We start from the raw sequence: 19,818 nt of genomic DNA on the forward strand, positions 1-19,818 counted from the left end.
AGCTCTATGGATGTCTCCATCATTTCCTCTGTCAGGGGGTGAGGCTTCCCATTGTTCTTTCGTTCCCAGCGAGTACTGTGCATACATAAGGTCAGAAATCAAATAAGCCATTCTTACAGTAAGTTGTCAAGTCATACATCATACAGTTTTATTCCCTCAGCACCAACAAATACATTAGATTTAGGAATAGGGAGGATACATTCTGCTCTACTTGTCCCTTTGTATTAACCATGCTAGTAGTTTCCCTGCCATGACCCACATTTGTATATTCTCGCCCCCTTGTCCCACTGTCCTGTTTTAGGGGAGTCCAGGACCTGTTTAACTTCCTTTCTTGCCTTTTTAGACTTCCTCTGAAGGGTTTGCTGTCCATTGCTCCTTTAGGTTCCCAGCCAACGCTTCCACAATCTTATTCTTTCCTTTTTTCTTCCCTGTTGTGATCCCTATGGCTTTCCCGCTGAACACAGTTTTATAATCCTCCTGGTGTGATTGTTTGGAGTCTACTGAATCTCTGTTGTTCCGATGCTACTCTTCTTATATTAAGTTTCCCACCATCTATTCATCTAGTACATAAAGGCATTTAGTCTCCAGACGTAGAAGGACCCTCATCTGTCACCAAGAACACCACTGGGGAAATGTCGTCCATGCTTCTTGACCAAAACTGGACCCAAGAGATTCTGTCTTGATCCGCTCTGGGATGAAATACATAATCTTTTCTTGAAACAGATGCATGCACTGCCAAGAAAGAGATTTCAATGTGGTTTGTATAGGATGCCATTGATGTGTCCCTCAGTCCCATAGCGTCCAGAAAAAGCCCCGACTTTTATAACTTATTAGCCCCTTCACCACTCCATCTGTCCAGCCTTGGGTCAACCACTGCATTGACATCACCTGCTACCACTACTGTTCCTTACAGGGCTTCCAGCATTAGTCTTTCGACTTCAAGCATCTGTGAGTAATTATGGTGGGGTGTTTACATTCAAAAAGGTGTTGAATTCTTTACCTATCATCCTTGTCATGTGCACAAATCTTCCTCTCAGTTCTAGTGATTCTTTCATCACATGAAAAGGAAATGATTTCCTCATCCAGATGGCTACCCATTGTGAGCTTTTTGTAAAACCAGCGTGTCCCACACATCTTAAGGCATTCTAATCAGACAGGCGAATGATTCTCCCATTAGATGTCTCTTTGAGAAGAATCACGTCAGGGGTTGCCCTTTGCAATATTGCATAACTGCCCCACTCTGTTATTTAACCTATTGACGTTCCATGACATACACCAAATCATGCTGTTCGCTGGCATCAGCCTACTTGGGCCCAATAAAAGAGTTAGTTACCGTGGGTCTCCGTGCACCATTTTTGTATTGTGGGGTGCCTTCCCTGCACTGCAAAGATGCATCTTCAGTTGCCACCACAGTGCAAATTCCCCCCACCCCATATTTCCCCGAACTTTGAAGCACCTGTCGCACATGACTGATGAACAAAGTAATAACTTGTATACACATGCCGCTTCCTTTTTCTCTTACCCCTTTGGTGTCTTATGCTATTTCCTTTTTTTTCAGAGCTGTTACTTTAATTGCCTGTCACTCAGAGATCCATCCTTCTCCTCTTTCTGTTAAAGGTGTCCATTAGCTTTTTTTCTGCTTTACCTTTCCAATATGCCTTACCTGTATTAAAAAGGTATGTGCCTACACCCTCACCTATATTGATCAGTCTGTATTTTGGGGGCGGAGGAATGATAATAGTGCAGGGAAGGGAGAAGACTGCCCTCTGAACCCCTCGTTCTTCCAGCTCTCTCAGCTGGAGTGTACAGTAGGACCTCCTGGGGGCATGTATCTTTTCTGCATTTCTCAGTTCAGGTCTTTCCGGTCCCTGTTACTTCATCATTTCTGTCACATCTTCATCCTCCTTGGTCGTCTTTCCTTCTAACCTCTTGATTGTTTGATCCATTCTAATGACCACTCTGTAGTCACTAGGGGATAATGTCTGTTTCTAACTGTTAAAATCTGTATCCGTTTCTGATGTTTTTAAGAAACCTCTCAAAATGTTCCTCGTTATTCTCCTATTATCTCCTTCAGAGCTAATGAGACCTTTTTTCTTCCAGCCATTTCTTGACTTCCTGTGGATCCCTAAATATCCATGAGTGATACTTGTGAATTGAGCTTTGCTGGAAAATTTTTCGTGTATTTGTTGTTGCTATTTTGTAGGTGGCGTTTCACCTCTAAGGATCTCCTTGCTCATTGCACTTGAAGTGAATAATCTGGGAGGATCGTGATGGAGGTGCTACCATGCTGCTCTGGCTGCCTGTAGTAGTATATTATTGTCCCTATTGTTGAATAGTTTAGCCACTATTGCTCTGAGTGGTGCATCTTCTGAAGGGGGTCTTGCAGGGACCATTTATGCCTGTTCTATTGGGAAGAACTTTGTAAGTTCTTTTAGGCTTAAAACGTCTTGTATCCATCACCCCCAAAACTGATGCATTGCAGGACCACATTTCTTTTCGGCTATTACAACAATTCCTATGTTGGCTCTCCTAGATCTTGCCTCTGTGCCTTTGGCTCGTTATTTAAGATGCCAAGCTGGCACCAAAAGCTTTTTGATCTGTGACTTTAGGTATCGCAGTTTCCCCGAGTTGATCAATCCTTTCTACCCTCAAAGAGACTGCTTAAAGGTCAGCAAGGATACATCTGATCACACCTGCCCAATGTTCTCCTCCAGAATTGCTCTTGAGTCCTGCATTGCCTTTAGGAACATAGCTATTGAATGTTCATTGATTATTGCAGTTGAAAATCAAATATTCGGGGGCTCCCCATAATGTCTTGTATGGTATTTTATTATGCTACACCTGTTGTAAACCTGTCCATTTTGCTCTGATGAACTTTGGTTGGCCTTTCTGCCCCCGTTTTTAGAGCATGCTTGATGTATAAGTCTCCCCAACTTCACACCATCTAGGGTTTTTGGATTGTTTTGTCTGGATTTTTTCCCTTTTCCTTACAATTTCTGCCACTTCTCTGCTATCTTGGACCTCTGGTGGGAGATTCCATGTCCCCTCTCTAGAAGGGCCCAGTTTGCTTCCTGTAGTTTCAGATCTCTGTGTTTTTGCTCCTGCGGTTAGTTTTGTATATTCTGTTATGGGTACAATGGTTACGGGTACCATTCTGAGGGTGGATAGTGTCCCATTTTGATGTCCACCAAACCCTAGTCTTAGATTATGCCATTACCACTCTTTTGTGCTGTGGAGCACAATACCACATGCCCAGGCAGGAAGGGATACGGGGGGTTGGAGGGACGGGGCAAGAACAATTTTTCAAGGTTCTCCTCATCTCGGTCTACCAGTCCAATCTGTTGGTTTTTATCCCTGATGGGATTTGTAATTGAGGTAGCTTCATCCCGTGGAGGACCGGCAGCCACACACCTGCCATTTGTACTTCTCCAATCCACACCTTCTTCCATGCTGATGTCTCGCAGCTCAAAACCGTGATTTCACCATGCCTTTGCCACCATATGCATTCTTTATGATGAGATTTATAGAATGCCAAAGTGGAATTTGAAAGAAATGGCTTTATCTGTTACTTATACCGTATAGTTCGGCCAACAGTCCATATGTGGAGCAGGATAGGGGTCAGTGGCAGAGTTGAGAGACACAATATGTGAAGCACAAAATGTAAATGTTTACCTTTATTTATAATAAGAACATACTCCATTATAAGGACTTTGGCTTTGTGTTACCATTGAAAATAGAGTTTGATACATATTCACATTTTAAATACTTTGCTCAAGCCTATACAAAAGAGAAGTCATGCACACCCATTCCATATCCAAAACATGTCCTTATGCTGTATGGCTCCATGGTCTGTATAGCCCCTAAATGTTATGAATCTGGCATATATGCTGCATAAAAATTGGACTGAATGCTTTTCAGTCTATACGCTTTATAGGGAAGTCCTTCTCCATATCACCCGTTAGCCAGAATGCACATGTTTCTGGTGTTTGTGATTTTTGTGTGAATTTCTGTAAACAGACTGGTAGGTTACTATTTCAATAGGCAGTGGGGGTTTGTGGTTCCTTCATAATACTCTTGTTTTCTACTGATAAATTATGTTTGTTATATACAATGCAAATCCTGCTATGTTAATATTTTGTCTCATCATGTAATAACTAATCATGTTCTAGTTATCGTTTTAGCGCTGTGATAATATTGCATGTTAGGGAGAATTCTCCTTCTAATTTCCCTCACCTAGTGAGTCCCCCAGCAGCTTTGCTGGATTTCTGGAGTTTATTTTTTCCACCTGGTAAGAGTGTACATCTTCTTTCACTCTTACATGTGTTTTGCCCTATGCGTTGTTACTCATTGTGTGATCTTGGGCACTGGAGCACACCACTCCAATTGCCCCTGTTCTTGTATGGGTTACACAGCACCTTTCGTGTAGTAACCCAGGGTTGTCTTTTAGACTTCCCTCTGACTCCATTTCGCTGGGGCTGACTACTGTCCCCCAGCGAAAGGTAAAGTTGCCATTTACTTTACATAAGTCATTTTTACCACAGACCCAGTACACCCCATTTTACACGGAGTACTGGAAAGGGCTAATCTGTACCCCTTTTCTGTCTGTACCTCCCTGAGCATTGTTTTTCTCTTTTAACATTTAGACTTGGCTGGTGGCAGTGGTATCTACCCTAACTTTTCTACCGCGATCATATTAGATAAACGTGGTACTGTTCTTGGCTATTATATTAGCCTCGAACATAAACCTGCTTGACCAAATCGTCTTTCGTTTGGCTCCGGTTGGGTTTATTCACCATTTCTTTTTGTTAAAGTCCTTCTTGTGTTTTACTTTGCGCAGCAAACTAGGTTCGCCTTCTTTGTTCACTGTCTTTTGGCGGGCTTCTGCAGAGAAGCCCTCCTCTTGGCACCTGGGTGTCTAGGTAGACTGAATGTGGGGAAGGGGTGTAGTCACCCCCTGCACAGGGTATCCTAGGAAACCCAAGTTGCACTTTGCCATGATTGGCTAAGGTGGTTGTCCCAGCCGGACTACCCCCCTGCTGTGTGATTGACAGCCAGGCTGTGTGAATGGGGTTTTTTCGCATAAAAGGCAGGTCTCTTGGGCTAGAAGTCAGTTGCCTCTGGAACTAAAGGAACTGAAGAGAAGTGGAGAGAACGACGGCTGCTGCACTTACCCCGTCCCGGCAAAGTCCTGCTGCAGTCCTGAGCTATCTACCCTTCGATGACTAAGAGAAGATCCAGTCCAGAGTCTTCTTCCTTTGAGCCTGGTGGGGATAACCAGCTCATCTTCTTCAGCCAGAGATCTCTGCCGTGGTCGAAATCGCTGCACACTGCTGTAGTGGTCCAGATAGCCACCTGCTGAGCCTCTCCTGTTTTTAAGGAGCACACCTTTTCGTTGTCACTGCTGCCGGCTTCATCCCTGTGTGGTGCAGACCCCCTTCAGACGTCGTCCTTCACAACAAAGCTCCAGGAATCGTGGGTCTGCAGGAAACCAACAGGAACAACTGCCAGGGCACCAGCTGCATCGTGGAAATAAGGTACTGTGTTCTACTCGAGGAAACTTGATGAACCCCTTTTCATCCTCAAGGCTCGCCCTTGTCTTCCCTCCTTCTAACTTTTGCTTCCGAACATTGACTATATTCAAGTACTCTTGGGCTACACGGAATCATGAACTGTCTAACGTTGTGATCTTCGGCACAGGCCTCCAGTGTCACCTAAACCTGGCTCCGACCCTTTGACTTTGGAACTCCTGTTTCTGAGTGTTTGTCGATACTGTCTGCCTAACCTAAATATTGCCTGTGATTTTTGCCTCCAACTCCTTCTGGGTATCTCAGGTGCTAAGTGTGTTTTTGCCCCGGTAGCATTTCATGTCACGGAAACGCGTTTATTTAGTGGACCAAACTGTCAAAAAGTGACCATATTTGCAGTATCTTGTTTTGTTCATAACACCGGTTCATTCAAACACAGGGTACTTACCTTGAGACTTACTGTACAAAGTGAATTAGTTAGTTGTAGTATATTTAACGTGTGGTTTTGTTTAAAGTTAATAGAGGTGTTGTGTTTATAACTGATGGTTTAAAAATAAATGTACTTATATTTTTTACCTGAAACCTTGAGTCAGTGTTTGCTTGAGTCAAAGTAATTGTGGTCCCTTTGTGTAATCTCTGCTACTGCTCATATACTCTTGAGATAAGCCTGGCTGCTATGCTACTGCTACCACTATAACTTAGTAGTACAGGCTTGTACCAAAGGTAAAACTTGTATTGCCACCTGTGGTCTTAATCAGGTGTAGTGGTCCCTAAGGACACTGCACAGGATTCTGCCTAACATTGCAGTGCTCAACTATTCAGCATATTTACATGTCTTCCTGATAGTGTTCCTGTTCTGAAGGTGGTACAGGCTGGAAGCTATTAAAGGACACATTGAAGAGATGAGGGATTTTTCTGCTCTTTTATCCCTTGATTTGTTGCCTCCCAGGGCACAAAAATGAAATGGTGGATCCCGAGAAACCAGGTTTCATTTGTGGGCCCTGAGAAAAAATATTACTTGGAGAATACCAGTGGATAGGTCCCTTGTAGGACGTTTGATGATTGGTCAAGAATTATTAATTACATCTATATGGAAAATAGGCCTTCAGTGAAAATATCTTTTCTGTTAAGTGAAATAGAAAAAGAACGAATTAGAAAGACTGCTCGGAGACGGATGCGAGCGTTCTTTCTAAATCAAACTGTCACGCACCTGGATGCACACGAGTGTCGGCAACAGCCAACCGGCAGTCCCGGAAGAGGGAAGTCGCAGGCGTCTCAGAAACCAAGTAAATGTTTTTGTTTTTGTGTGATAGGCTTCTGTGTGGAAGAAAGGAAGGGGCCAGGGGAGCGGGTAAATGTAGCAATCTCTAGAACACGGGTGGGGGTGGGATCAAATTCACAGGGATGGGGTGGGGATCTAAATTCACAGGGAGTTGGGCGGGAGGTGGGATGATCACCCACCCACCCCCGAATGTGATAACTCCGCATTTTGAAGGCCACACAAAATCGGCCAAATAAATCAGTCTTTTTTGTGTTCAGCCTTCAAAATGCAAAAAAATCACATATAACCAAAAAAAGAATAATGCAATGACAGGAGTTGTTCTTGACCAGAAAAAGAAAATGGTGAAGTTCAATAGAATTCATCCATGTTTTCCTGTATGATGATAGAGCAGTTTGTGTTTAATATGGAGGACGAGGAGGGAAAGTCCCTTCAACTTTCAAATGTCTGGAGTGGAGTAAATGTTTGCTTCTGTGTGACTACTGGAAAGGTCAGATTGTGTACTGAACTATATCTGGGCTGGCAAAGCGAGGTGTGTGCGTATATAATAGACACTTCATAGGCAATGTAAAGCTACTGCATATGTTTGTCCTATTTGTATTATGAACGCATTACATAGGTTTTCCAAGAAATTATTTAACAGACACGTTTTTTGGTCCCATTCTGTATTTTGCTACTCGCTATGGGAAATTAAACATAATATAAAAAGGTATATATGTGAATGATTGACAGTCTGGACTAATGTGTACTATGCCTAGGAGCGATTTCACAGTAATACTTAGCTGCTATAATAATAGCAACACATTTGATGGGACACCCAAAGTGTATACTTGTCCATGAACTATACTGGCATGAGGGGTGAGAATGATGATCATTTGATTATCTGCAACTCATTTGGGGAATCAGCTACAACTATAAATTCCAAGACCATGAAACCTAGCAATACACTTGAGGGAGTAGCATTGAAGCAGGCTTTGTAGAATGCAGATCGACCAAAGCTGTTCTGCTGACACTTATTGGAAGGTGAAAAGGCTGTGGCCAATCGCAAATAAAAAAGCCTTTATTGAATGTGAAAAGAATTGTTAAAACAATATGCGAACAATAAATTGAAATTGAAGGATGTGGCCAATAATAAAAACAAAAAGGAATTTGTCCGACTAGTTTAATCAATCTCAAGGTCCAGCAACAACTGCCATACATGTACACATCTTGGGGATAAGTGGTACTCCTTTCAGTGACCTATATAAAAAGAACTGGATAGAGTTCCTAATTGCTGTGTGAAATAGGAATAGATTTGTCAACATTCACCACAACCAAACTAGAAGCAATTTCGCTAAGAGAAATGAGATGGGGTCTGGCACTGTAAAAGGAAAGAAAAGCTGCAAGTCCGGATAACATTCTACTCTCTTTGAAAACAACACTCTTTGGATTCCTTTCTTAACAAACCTATTTAACTCTAATATCAAGATCAATCAGACACCCGTCTCATGATGTGGGGGGATAGTTCCCATATTGAAAAAGGTGGTAGAGGTGATATATATGAAATGATCGACCCATCTCTCTTGGTAGCAAGATATATGGGAAAGTCTTGTAAACCTGATTAGAAGAATGGATGTAGGGCACCTCAGTTCTAACCCATTGTGAGAAGCACAGTAGACCAAGCATTTATTCTAGTACTTCTACTAAAATAATATGTAGCTCAACAAGGTGCTTGTTTACATCTAATTGATATCTGCCTCGACGGAGTGCCTAGATGCCAACTATGGCACAGACTTTTGATCTATAACAGTTGTCCCCCATTGCTGAGTCAAAACCTCAATCTATACACTTACAACGTTGCTGCACCCAGAAGGGCTAAGGTGGTGAGAAAATGTCATTTGTTTGGTGGAAAAGGGTGTGTGGCAAGGATATGTCCTTGCGCTTGCCCTTTTCTATTTATACATTCGTCAACAAGTCGAGCACATTACTTCTCTCATGGCAGAGGCCCAGACTTGGAACCGGGTTAAAAGATAGGGATTCTCCTTCAACAGATGATGCAGTTCATATCTCGAGAACACCCATTGGTTTTTAGAAACAATGAGTAAAGTTGCAAGAATTATGCAATTTAAAGAGGCTGGAAATAAATGTATAGAGCAAAAATGATGACCCGTGTCCCTAGAAAGATGCTTAAAAGATTTTGATTATCTGTTTGTACAAATTAATAGCTAGATAAAATGAGATCTTGGGACCGATCTGTTCAACAGCCAAATTTGCCTCTTCCTTGGAAAATGGGTACAATAAATCCACTCTTGAAGTGTACAAATTACCTGCGATTCCTGCAGATTTGTATTGGGTAGAATTCTGGGCACATAGCTATTGGCACAAACAATTCTTTAAAAAAGGATTTTCGACTTTTAAGAACTGAACCCACATTTCCTTTTACATCTGGAAAAAGATTTGAGGGCCACAGAGAACAAAATAATGTTCATACTATTGCAGTTTTTGATTTGACTGTGGTCATTCAAATTTCTAGACATGTACAGGTGAGCATTAGATGATGATCCTGCTGTGGCAGGTGGGAAATCGTTATCCTGGCTATATACAACACGAGCATCATAGTAAGCCAAATGTTTCTTTGCAAAATGGACGATGGATAACTCTTTCAGAAAAGTTTTTTGAGTGCTTTGTTCCAAGCGTACCTGATTAATGAAGTTGGATATGAAACACAGAGGCGTAGCCAGGATTGTCTATCAAGTGGAGCCTGAAGCTAATGTAGTTGGGCCCACCAAAGTGACATTAACATCTGTAAATGCCCACACAGTGTTGCTCAGTGGACATTTACAGATCTTGGGTGGGCTTTGCACGCTCAGGCTCTACGCTGTCTATGCCTCTGATGAAACATACCTAGATGATAGACTGTTTTAAAAATATGCATCTTATATTTTAAAATGTGCCAGGGCCCCACCCCTGGCCGTAGTCCAGAAATCCTGGAATGCAGGGTCGGATCGGCCCCTCTGCCTTTCAGCCCCTGGCCGGGCCGAAATCCTCCCAAGGGAGTGGGGGCCGGTTTCTGGCCACGCCTAGGCAGGTTTCAAAAAGCCTTTCATCCTTCTTAGGTGAATAAATAAGTACCAACACAGGTTGGGTGATATTGTATTCATATTTGTTCTATAAAAAGAGCTTAAGTGTAAGTGCTATACAATAACATATCATTTGGACTTGGACGTCTGCTTGGAGTCACAGTAATTTGACAATATGGATCTATACACACAGATATTAATGATACATATGGTGATCCATTCTTGTATGAAATATATATTGCATTGGTGAAATCATAACCATATTTTTCGTAGTGTACTTAGAAACAATGCTATTTGATGCCATTTCCTGTTTTGTCAAGTGGTGAAAGGTCTTGTTTCATCACTTCCCAGGATATCACTTTGGGGTGGGGTCAAATCATATCACTTCCGATTGATGTCATCTGAGGTCAAGGGTCGTGAGGCGAGGGATGGGCCACTTTTTTTTTTTTTGGGTGACCGGGCCTATTTCTTGTCCCAGTCCGACCCTATCGGAATGCACAGGTGAGTGAAGATTGCCGACCCTGTGTTGGACTGTGTCAAACAATGCGCACATTGTTTATTCGGCCTAACTACAATATAATTTCGTGCAGAAACTTAAAACTCTGCTTAAGGCAGCATGAAATCGGAACGTTGCTTGAAGCTGAACATTTTTGCAAATCCACGCACTTGCCTGGTGTCATTTTTTGCAGTAGTTCACTATCTAATCCGAGCCTGGCCGCAGAGACAGAAGTGCTTGAGATTCCCACACTGTGGGATAATGACATGTTGCTGGAAAGATGTGACTGTACACTGAATATTCAAATATTGCTTTTAATTTATGTACATTTCTAAATGATGTCGACACTATAATTTGATAGTTGTATGTTTTTTTTAACTGTGTACCAATGCAACTGTGATTGCTTTCATTGCTTTTGTGACTTCAGATCGAAATAAAGTAGGATTGCAAAAAAGACTTGCTCAGTGTATTTTTTAAATTATTTTCAGGTGTCTGATTTAGTGGTCATACTAAATCATGAAAGAGCAGTTACTGCTTTTGCAAAAGGTGGCAATCTCACGCTTGGAGGAAATTTTACTGTGGCGGTTGGACCCTTAGGGAGGTATGTTTTATTACTGGCATGTTTTAAATTGTTTTTTAAGGTTTTCTTATTTCCGTTACAATAGTTCTTTGGAGTTTGTTGTCCTAAAGAAAAACCTGCAAATGGGACTATTTCCAGCCAATGGAATTGCTTCATGGCAGCACTAAAAAGGTGATCTTTGAAAGCTACTTAAAACATACATTGACAAAGCCAACAGTTTTGGCGTGTATGTAGGCATAGTCCAGACACTGCCATATTGGCAATACCTGCCCATAAGATGTCAAAAGCTGCCACATGCGAGTACCTGACCAAATGATAGTGTCCAGCAAATTCCTACTTGATGCTTATAAAAGAGACAACACGGTTTACTTTGTCAATGCTTATATTTAATTGGAATTCAATGCAAGGAACAATGAGGATACCCATATTAAGTAGCTGAATACTTACTTGTTGTCATGTCTCGGCGAGGGTGGCGGATTTGGAACCGCTGGCGCTATGGTCCGCCATAGCTAGTTCCATTACGTTCTTCCTCTTGTGGGTGTTATCGGTCTAGTGTTTGCACTCGCACGTACCCGGAGGTATTTATTCAGCCGCTTCCAGGTTACGGGCGCGTTGCAACGTTGCCTGGTTACCCACCCGTGTTGCCGTCGCTCTTGTTGTATTTTGTTTTCCCGTTTCGGACCTCGCGTCCGTTATCACCCTCTCCTCTCCCGTTCTCCTCCGGGAGCCCTCTTACCTTCTTTTCAACTCTCTTGCTCCTCCTTTACTCGCTCCTTCTCTCTCTCTCTCTTTCGTTCCGATTCTTCCATTTTCTCCCTATTCGCCTCTTAGTCATTGCCCCAATCTAGTCTCTCCCTCTTTCCCTGACTTCTTTCTTCTTCTTTCCTTTACCCTTGTCTTCCCCTTGTACTCTTCAGCCAGCCCGTGTACCAGACCTCTGCCTGCCTTTTCGGATTACCTCTGCCACCTACCTTGTACTTGTCAGCCAGCCCATGTACCAGACCTCTGCCTGCCTTTTCGGACTGCCTCTGCCACGTACCTTGTACTCTTCAGCCAGCTGTACCAGACCTCTGCCTGCCTTTTCGGATTATCTCTGCCGCTTTCATCCTACCGTTGGTTCCATGACCACTGCATGGAAGTCTCTCAAGGGGTTTTTTATGCCGTTGGCTTTTTCCCCTATCTGGACGTTCCCGGAGGTTTAACCCGTGTCACACCGGTTACGGTGGCACGGCGGCATCCTTCCATGGACGTTCCTATCTACATAAAAAAAAAGGAGAAACCCAAAAGCGACGAGAAGAGAAAAACCAAGAAGAAGGACAAAGGTGAGGAGCTTGGGGAGGGTGGTGAGACGGAATCTTCTGGTGAAGGAGAGGATATTACAGACCCCTGTGACAGTTTGCAACGCCACCAAGAACCCAGTATGGCAACACCACAACAATTTCAGGAACTTGTTACTGCAGTACAAGGCCTGAACATGGAAGTACAGAATCTCAAGGCCGCTAATACAGCGTTACAGCAAGGTATGACGGAGAGAGAACGACCCTCTACAGACCTTCCTTCGCTCTCTTTGGTATCTGGCAAGTTTGATGGATCACCAAAGAGAGTTAGAGTTTTTGGATGCCTGTAATCTTCACTTCTCTTTTCGTCCTCAAACCTTTGTGTCAGACCATGCCAAAGTGGGGTTTATGATTACCCATATGACAGGTAACGCTCTGGCATGGGCACTCCTCTTGTTAATCAGCCCGATCCGGTTCTGCAGGATTATAGCGCTTTCAAGACCCTCTTACAGCAAATCTTTGTGCGCATAGAAAGTACGTTTCTAGCATCGGAAGACCTTCTGGACATCCGACAGGGGAATTCCGACCTGTTGACATATATCGCCACCTTTAAACAAGTAGCAGCTGAAGCAGGATGGCAGGAGTAGGCTCAATATGCCATCTTCCGGCGGGGATTGAGAGAGGATCTCAAGGATGAGCTGGCCCGTATCGCTCGACCAGCCTCGTTTGCCGACCTCATCACTGCTACTCTTCGGATAGACTTCTGACTGTCGGAACGCCGGGCTGAAAAGAAGACCACGTTCTTTGGGCCCCCTCCCCAGGAAACCCATCCTCCTACGTCCGTGCCTTCCTTACGCCAAGGACAAGAAGAACCAATGCAAATCGGTACAGCTCGAGCTCCACTCACCCCAGAAGAACGTAAGAGACGTAGGGATGGCAGTTTATGCATGTATTGTGGAGCATCCACTCACTTATTACGGGATTGTCCAGATGTTCCTCCCAGACGGTCGGGAAACGATCGCCCTCGGTAAGTGTTAGGACTCTCTTTCGAGGGGCCATTCCAAGTCCTTACACAACACTTTCGGTATCCTCCTCGGAGATACCTGAAGATTCTCGTCTCATGGTACTTTCTGTAACCCTCAAACTAGGAACCACTGAAATAACCTCCCAGGCCTTACTCGACTGCAGAGCGGCCGGTAACTTTATTGATACCCTGTGGGCGGAACAAAAGGGTATTAACCGTGTCGCCAAACAAGAAGACCAGAAGGTGGGAGGTGTCGATGGGGAACCTTTTAAGTTCTGGGTTGATTACCCACACCACGGAAGAACTCACCGTATCCATTCAACAGCATTCTGAAAAGATTGTCTTTGATATAATTCGTACAGCCCACTTTCCCTCATTTTGGGGGTTGGTTGGCTACGAAAACACAACCCTCACATTGACTGGACAAAGAACCTACTAAGCTTCCAATCTAAATTCTGCAAGACTGAATGTCTACCGGAGCCAAGATATGAAACAGTGAAGACCACAAGTAGCTGTGAACCCAGAGCCGTCCATCGTCTACCGCACCATCTCAAGGAATTTGCTGAGGTAGTTACCGAGAAGATTCCCATAGGACTACCTCCACACCAACCGGAAGATTGCTGCATCAACCTCACTCCCGGGGCACTGGTGCCCTTCTGCAGGATGTTTCCTCTATCCCTGGATGAAAGACGTTATCTCAGAGAGTACCTGGATAACAACTTAGCCAATGGACTGATTAGGCCTTCGAAATCTCCAGCAGGAGCCTCATTATTCTTCATCCCCAAGAAGAAGACACAGGAATTGCGTCCCTGTATAGACTATCGGGGCTTGAACAATGTAACCATTAAGGATCGTTACCCGATGCCCGTGATAACGGAGATTATTCAAGCCGTCCAGGGTGCCACCATGTTCACCAAACTTGATCTACGTAAGGCCTATCATCTGCTCCGCATACAGACTGGTGACGAGTGGAAAACGGCATTCAGGACTCCGTTTGGGCTTTTTGAGTATCAGGTGATGCCTTTTGGGTTAGTCAACGCCCCTTCAATCTTCCAACGCTTTTTGGACCGTCCTTTTTCTGATTTGCAGTGCCATAACACCATTGTATATCTCGATGATATTCTGGTGTTTTCCAACACATCAGAAGAACACAAAGAACATGTTAAGGAAGTCTTACGAAGATTAAGAGACAATCATCTCTCTGTCAAACTCAAGAAATGTGTGTTCTCTGCCACTTCCATTCCCTATTTGGGATTCATCCTCTCCAGTCAAGGAATTTCTATGGACCCCCACAAGGTGACTTCGATTTTGGAGTGGCCGTCACCTAAATCTGTCAGAGATTCAAAGGTTTCTTGGCCTAGCGAACTTTTATCTGAAGTTCATCTCCAATTTCTCTCAGAAGATCTTACCTATCATAACTCTTCTCAAGAAGTCGTCGGCCCCTTTCAGATGGTCTACAGAAGCGGAAGATAGTTTTTGCAGTCCCAAAGAAGCCTTTTGTACCGCTCCCATTCTCCTCCAGCCAGATCAAGGTCTACCCTTTATCTTAGAGACGGATGCCTCTGCTGCTGCGATTGGGGCGGTCTTGTTGCAGGAACATCAAGGCTTGGAACATCCCATCTCGTATTTTTCAAAAACTCTAAATGCCAGCCAAAAGAATTATTCTGTTATTGAACCCGAATTGTTAGCCATGAAATCGGCCTGTCTTGAGTGGCGCCATTTACTGCAGGGAAGCGAACACCCTTTCACCATCCGAACCGACCACAAAAACCTACAAGTCCTAAGACAGTTTGAATGCTACAACACTCGTCAAGCACGATGGGCTCACTTTTTTGCTCAGTTTGATTTTGTCATCACTTACATACCCGGTAACCAGAACTTGGTGGCAGATTCCCTTTCTCGCCGGTGTGACTACATGACCGAATCAGAAACCTCCCGAGAATTGATGTTTCCTCCAACCAAGTGTATCGGAATGCTCTCTACATTCTTGAGACAGGTGAGAGATGCTTCTGGGGAACAATTCGAAGTGGACCAACATCCCAAGGACATCAAATATAACATCAGAGACGGCCTCTACCTAGTAAGAGGTAAACTTTATTTACCCACGCAAGACCTCCGGAAGATAGCTTTAACTTGGTGTCATGATTCCAAGATAGCAGGACATAGAGGTGGCAAGGGCACCTTAGAGTATCTACAAAGACATTTCTACTGGCCTGGTATGCGAGAAGATGTCGTTCATTATGTACAGTCCTGTACTGTTTGTCTTTGTAACAAGAATTCACACCAAAAGTCTGTAGGATTCTTGGAACCCTGTGCGGTTCCCGTCGGCCCTTGGAGTACCATCTCGACCGATTTCATCGTTGAGTTGCCCCGATCTCAAGGATGTACATGTATCATGGTGGTGGTAGATTCTTTTTCCAAACTGGCTCACTTCTCCCCCTTGCCGGGGGTGCCGTCTGCAACCAAAATGGCAGAGTTGTTCTTAAAAGACATCTTTCGTCTCCACGGGATACCTACAAAAATCATCTCGGATCGGGGAAGTCAATACACTTCCCGGTTTTGGAAAGACTTCTGTGGAAGGTTGGGAGTAGAGAGAGCTTTGACGTCTGGGTTCCACCCTCAATCTAATGGACAGACAGAACGTCTCAATGGAACCCTTGAACAATATTTACGATGCTTCCTAATCCACCAGCAGGACAATTGGTTCTCACTATTACCCTTAGCTGAGTTTTCTTATAATAACTCTGTTCACTCTGCTCTTGGTATGAGTCCTTTTTTCTGCACCTATGGCTATCGCCCACGCTCGATCTTGCCCATTTCTGACTTTCCCTCCAATCTACCCTCTGTGGATTCCTCACTCGCCCTCCTTCGAGAAGTCCATGAGAAAGCTAGGAAAGGTCTCAGAGAGGCTCAAGAGAGCTACAAGACACAAGCCGACAAGCACCGACGACCTGTCCCTGGATGGGAAGTAGGATCTCGGGTCATGCTGTCTACAAGATACTTACCTAGATGGACTCACCCCTCCAAGCTATCCCCTAGGTTCATAGGACCATGCAAGATCACACAGGTGATCAATCCGGTAGCTTTTCGATTAAGACTCCCCATAGGTCTTCGTAGAGTACACCCGGTCTTCCATGCTTCTCATTTGAAACCTTTTCATGAGGATACGTGGTCTCGCCATCCCAAGAGTACTCCTTTACCCTCAGATTCCACCCAGGAGGAGTATGAAGTTGCCCAGATCTGCGATTCAAGGTATCGCAGAGGTCGACTGGAGTATCTTGTGCGGTGCAAAGGATTTCCCTGGTCAGAAAATTCCTGGGAACCTACCTCTCATATCAATGCCCCTCTCCTAGTACGTAAATTTCATTTCCATCATCCCGGCAAGCCCGGGGGAGGGCACCTTAGGAGGGGGCATACTGTCACGTCTCGGCGAGGGTGGCGGATTTGGAACTGCTGGCGCTATGGTCTGCCATAGCTAGTTCCATTACGTTCTTCCTCTTGCGGGTGTTATCGGTCTAGTGTTTGCACGCGCACGTAGCCGGAGGTATTTATTCAGCCGCTTCCGGGTTACGGGCGCGTTGCAATGTTGCCTGGTTACCCACCCATGTTGCCGTCGCTCTCGCTGTGTTTTGTTTTCCCGTCTCGGACCTCGCATCCGTTATCACCCTCTCCTCTCCCGTTCTCCTCCAGGAGCCCTCTTAACTTCTTTTCCACTCTCTTGCTCCTCCTTTACTCGCTCCTTCTCTCTCACTCTCTTTCGTTCCGATTCTTCCCTTTTCTCCCTATTCGCCTCTTAGTCATTGCCCCTCTCTAGTCTCTTCCTCTTTCCCTGCCTTCTTCCTCCTTCTTTCCTTTACCCTTGTCTTCTGCCTTGTACTCTTAGCCAGCCCGTGTACCAGACCTTGCCTGCCCTTTCGGATTGCCCCTGCTACGTACCTTGTACTCTTCAGCCAGCCCGTGTACCAGACCTCTGCCTGCCTTTTCGGATTATCTCTGCCGCTTTCATCCTACCGTTGGTTCCACTTCGTCTGCTGGTTGACTCAAGCCTGTTCCACGACCACTGCGTGGAAGTCTCTCAAGGGTTTTTTTATGCCGTTGGCTTTTTCCCCTATCTGGACGTTCCCAGAGGTTAAACCCCCGTCACACATGTTACGGTGGCACGGTGGCATCCTTCCGTGGACGTCCCTATCTACATAAAAAAAAGGAGAGACCCAAAAGCGACGAGAAGAGGAAAACCAAGAAGAAGGACAAAGGTGAGGAGCTTGGGGAGGGTGGTGAGACGGAATCTTCTTGTGAAGGAGAGGATATTACAGACCCCTGTGACACTTGTTAACACATTTGTATCACTGGTGTGAATTTAAAATACGTTTTTTTTCACACAGGTAAGCTGATAGGCCTGAACGTATTAAAAAAAGTTCCTATTGTGTTGGACGGTGTTGACACGCATCTGAGCGGCAATCGCACAGATTTGGATCAGTCCTGATCATGCTTTTTGTTCAAAATGCATTTTTCGGACAAGCTTCGCCAAGCACACAGTGATTTAGAAAGTATAATTTAAACGTTCACTGTTGTCACACATTGTAATGTGAAAGAAAATGCCTGAACGATACAAAGTTAGCTGATTTAAAAGAAGCTCCAGTTCCCCATTTTACAGATTGCATGTGAATCTAATTTTTGAGAATTGGCCATTTTGTAAATTCACCTGCATGGAAATAATACAAATAGTCTGATTCACTAATGTTAATCCTATCAGGCAGACATCCTTTTGGTTATGATTATAGTTGGAGGACACTTTAGATTAGCCTCTGACATCACCATGACTGATATGTACAGAGTAATTTTTGAAAAATCGATGGAACATCTGTAAGAAACAGAACTCTCCGAAAGGTTCAGTTTTTGCTGCTGGGTGGTCTAAATCTTTGCTCGTTCTTGCTAATAATTTGGAGAAGTTTACAGATCATGGTCGACAATTGACCGATCAATGCAAAGTCTGTGGGAAACAAAGCTCCCAGCAAGTTCGAAGATAAAAACTTGGGAAAGACACTGACGGCCACATAAAGCAGTTCAGCCATGTTTTGTGCTGCTGAGATAGTGTTTAATGCGATGATGTTGGGCATAGCACACTAAGACGTGCACCATCAAAGCACTTGAAATGGAAAAAGAGGAATCCTAACAGGTGGACTTAAAATGCTTATCAGTATTTTTTTAATCCATGCCTTGTTTTTTAATAAATGCTCTTCGATACCATGGACTTGTGATATTTCTCGCCCTTATCATTTAATGAGTTTAAAGGGGTTGGTATAAACCTCACCTGTCCATTGGCTCCCCAATCCCGCCAGCACTACTTAGAGTGTTTTACTTTTCCACATTGTCGATGGCTACACACATTTTTGATTGGTTGCAGGTGGCTTGAAATATCTAGATGTGCTAATATTGGGGACTGCATATTGTTTGACTATACTATTTAAATACTGATTTTTTCTCTGCAAGAGGACAACTATGCTAAACAAAGAGCGAGAGCATTCTTGGTATGTTTCTATAACAAGGCAATATATTGTAAGTGTAAATGCATTTTACTTTAGTGATCAAACTGTGAAGGAAAACTATTGATAACTTGCAAGTATATTCATTCACACAAGGGTAAGACAAATTGCTTCATAGATGCTATGGGGATGGACCCAGGACTATATTGTTGTCCAGTAGTACACCCGTCGGATACTCAGTAGTAGTGGTTTCTCTTGCCCAGATCCACTCTGTCCAGAACGTGAGTCGAGTACAGCACTGTTCTCTCACGCAAAACTTGTCAAAGATCCGGGTGGGACATTTTGAGTGTTATGCTCTGGCAAGCAGGTTATGATGAAAATCAGGACACTACATTGGGATATGTTTAACAGGTGCAAATACATCTTAGAAGACTTATTTTAAATAAAAACGTCCACCCATAAAAACACCATAGGTTGATGTTGCTGTTCAATAGCTAGCTCGGAGAGATCACAGCAGAGTGCGTTTTGGTCGGGTTCTGAAGGTTGTGGATGGGAATGGCCATGGAGATTAGCATGACCATCAGCATTCAATAGTTGAATAAATAGCCAGAAATCCACAGTCTGTGACCCTCCTCAAATTCCACCCATATGCCAACAGTTCTGGCTCAATATGTGGCGCTAGACTCCACCTAAATGCCAAAACTAAAAATGGGAGGGATTGTTATACTTTTTAGAAATGATGTTGGCATTTTCATTTTGATTTATTTGTACCGTGCTCTGGACAAACCTAATCATGTTTAGGCGCAGATGGATCAGGAATAACCATAGAAACACCGGAAAACTAACATACAGAGCGGGCAGCAAGCAAAGTACTAAGAATTTTAAAAAAGCTCCTCAAACTCAGATGAATTTATTTGAATAAATGGATTCTTAATGCTTTTTTGAATTGAAACAACGATTTCACTGCCCGGTTTTCCAGAGGTAGTCTATTCCATAATTTGTGTCCATAGACTGCAAATTGCAGATCGCCCTAGAAACACAGGAAGATTATGGAATTCTCAGTAATAGCTTATCCTCGGACCTGAGGGAATGGGG

General features: G+C 43.9%; 1 protein-coding gene across 3 annotated transcripts in view; it reads left to right on the forward strand.

The window, feature by feature from the left end:
- The window catches only part of SH3YL1 (SH3 and SYLF domain containing 1), a 779,762-nt gene that overhangs the window by 218,158 nt on the left and 541,786 nt on the right, over positions 1-19,818 (forward strand). For all 3 annotated transcript variants that reach the window (XM_069606061.1, XM_069606062.1, XM_069606060.1), the window contains exon 5: positions 10,848-10,960. In XM_069606061.1, the coding sequence (XP_069462162.1) occupies positions 10,848-10,960 (113 nt within the window). The remainder of the gene's footprint in view (positions 1-10,847; positions 10,961-19,818) is intronic.

This window comes from Ambystoma mexicanum, chromosome 4p, assembly GCF_040938575.1.
Source record: "Ambystoma mexicanum isolate Mex_15411 chromosome 4p, UKY_AmexF1_1, whole genome shotgun sequence".
NCBI lineage: Eukaryota > Metazoa > Chordata > Amphibia > Caudata > Ambystomatidae > Ambystoma > Ambystoma mexicanum.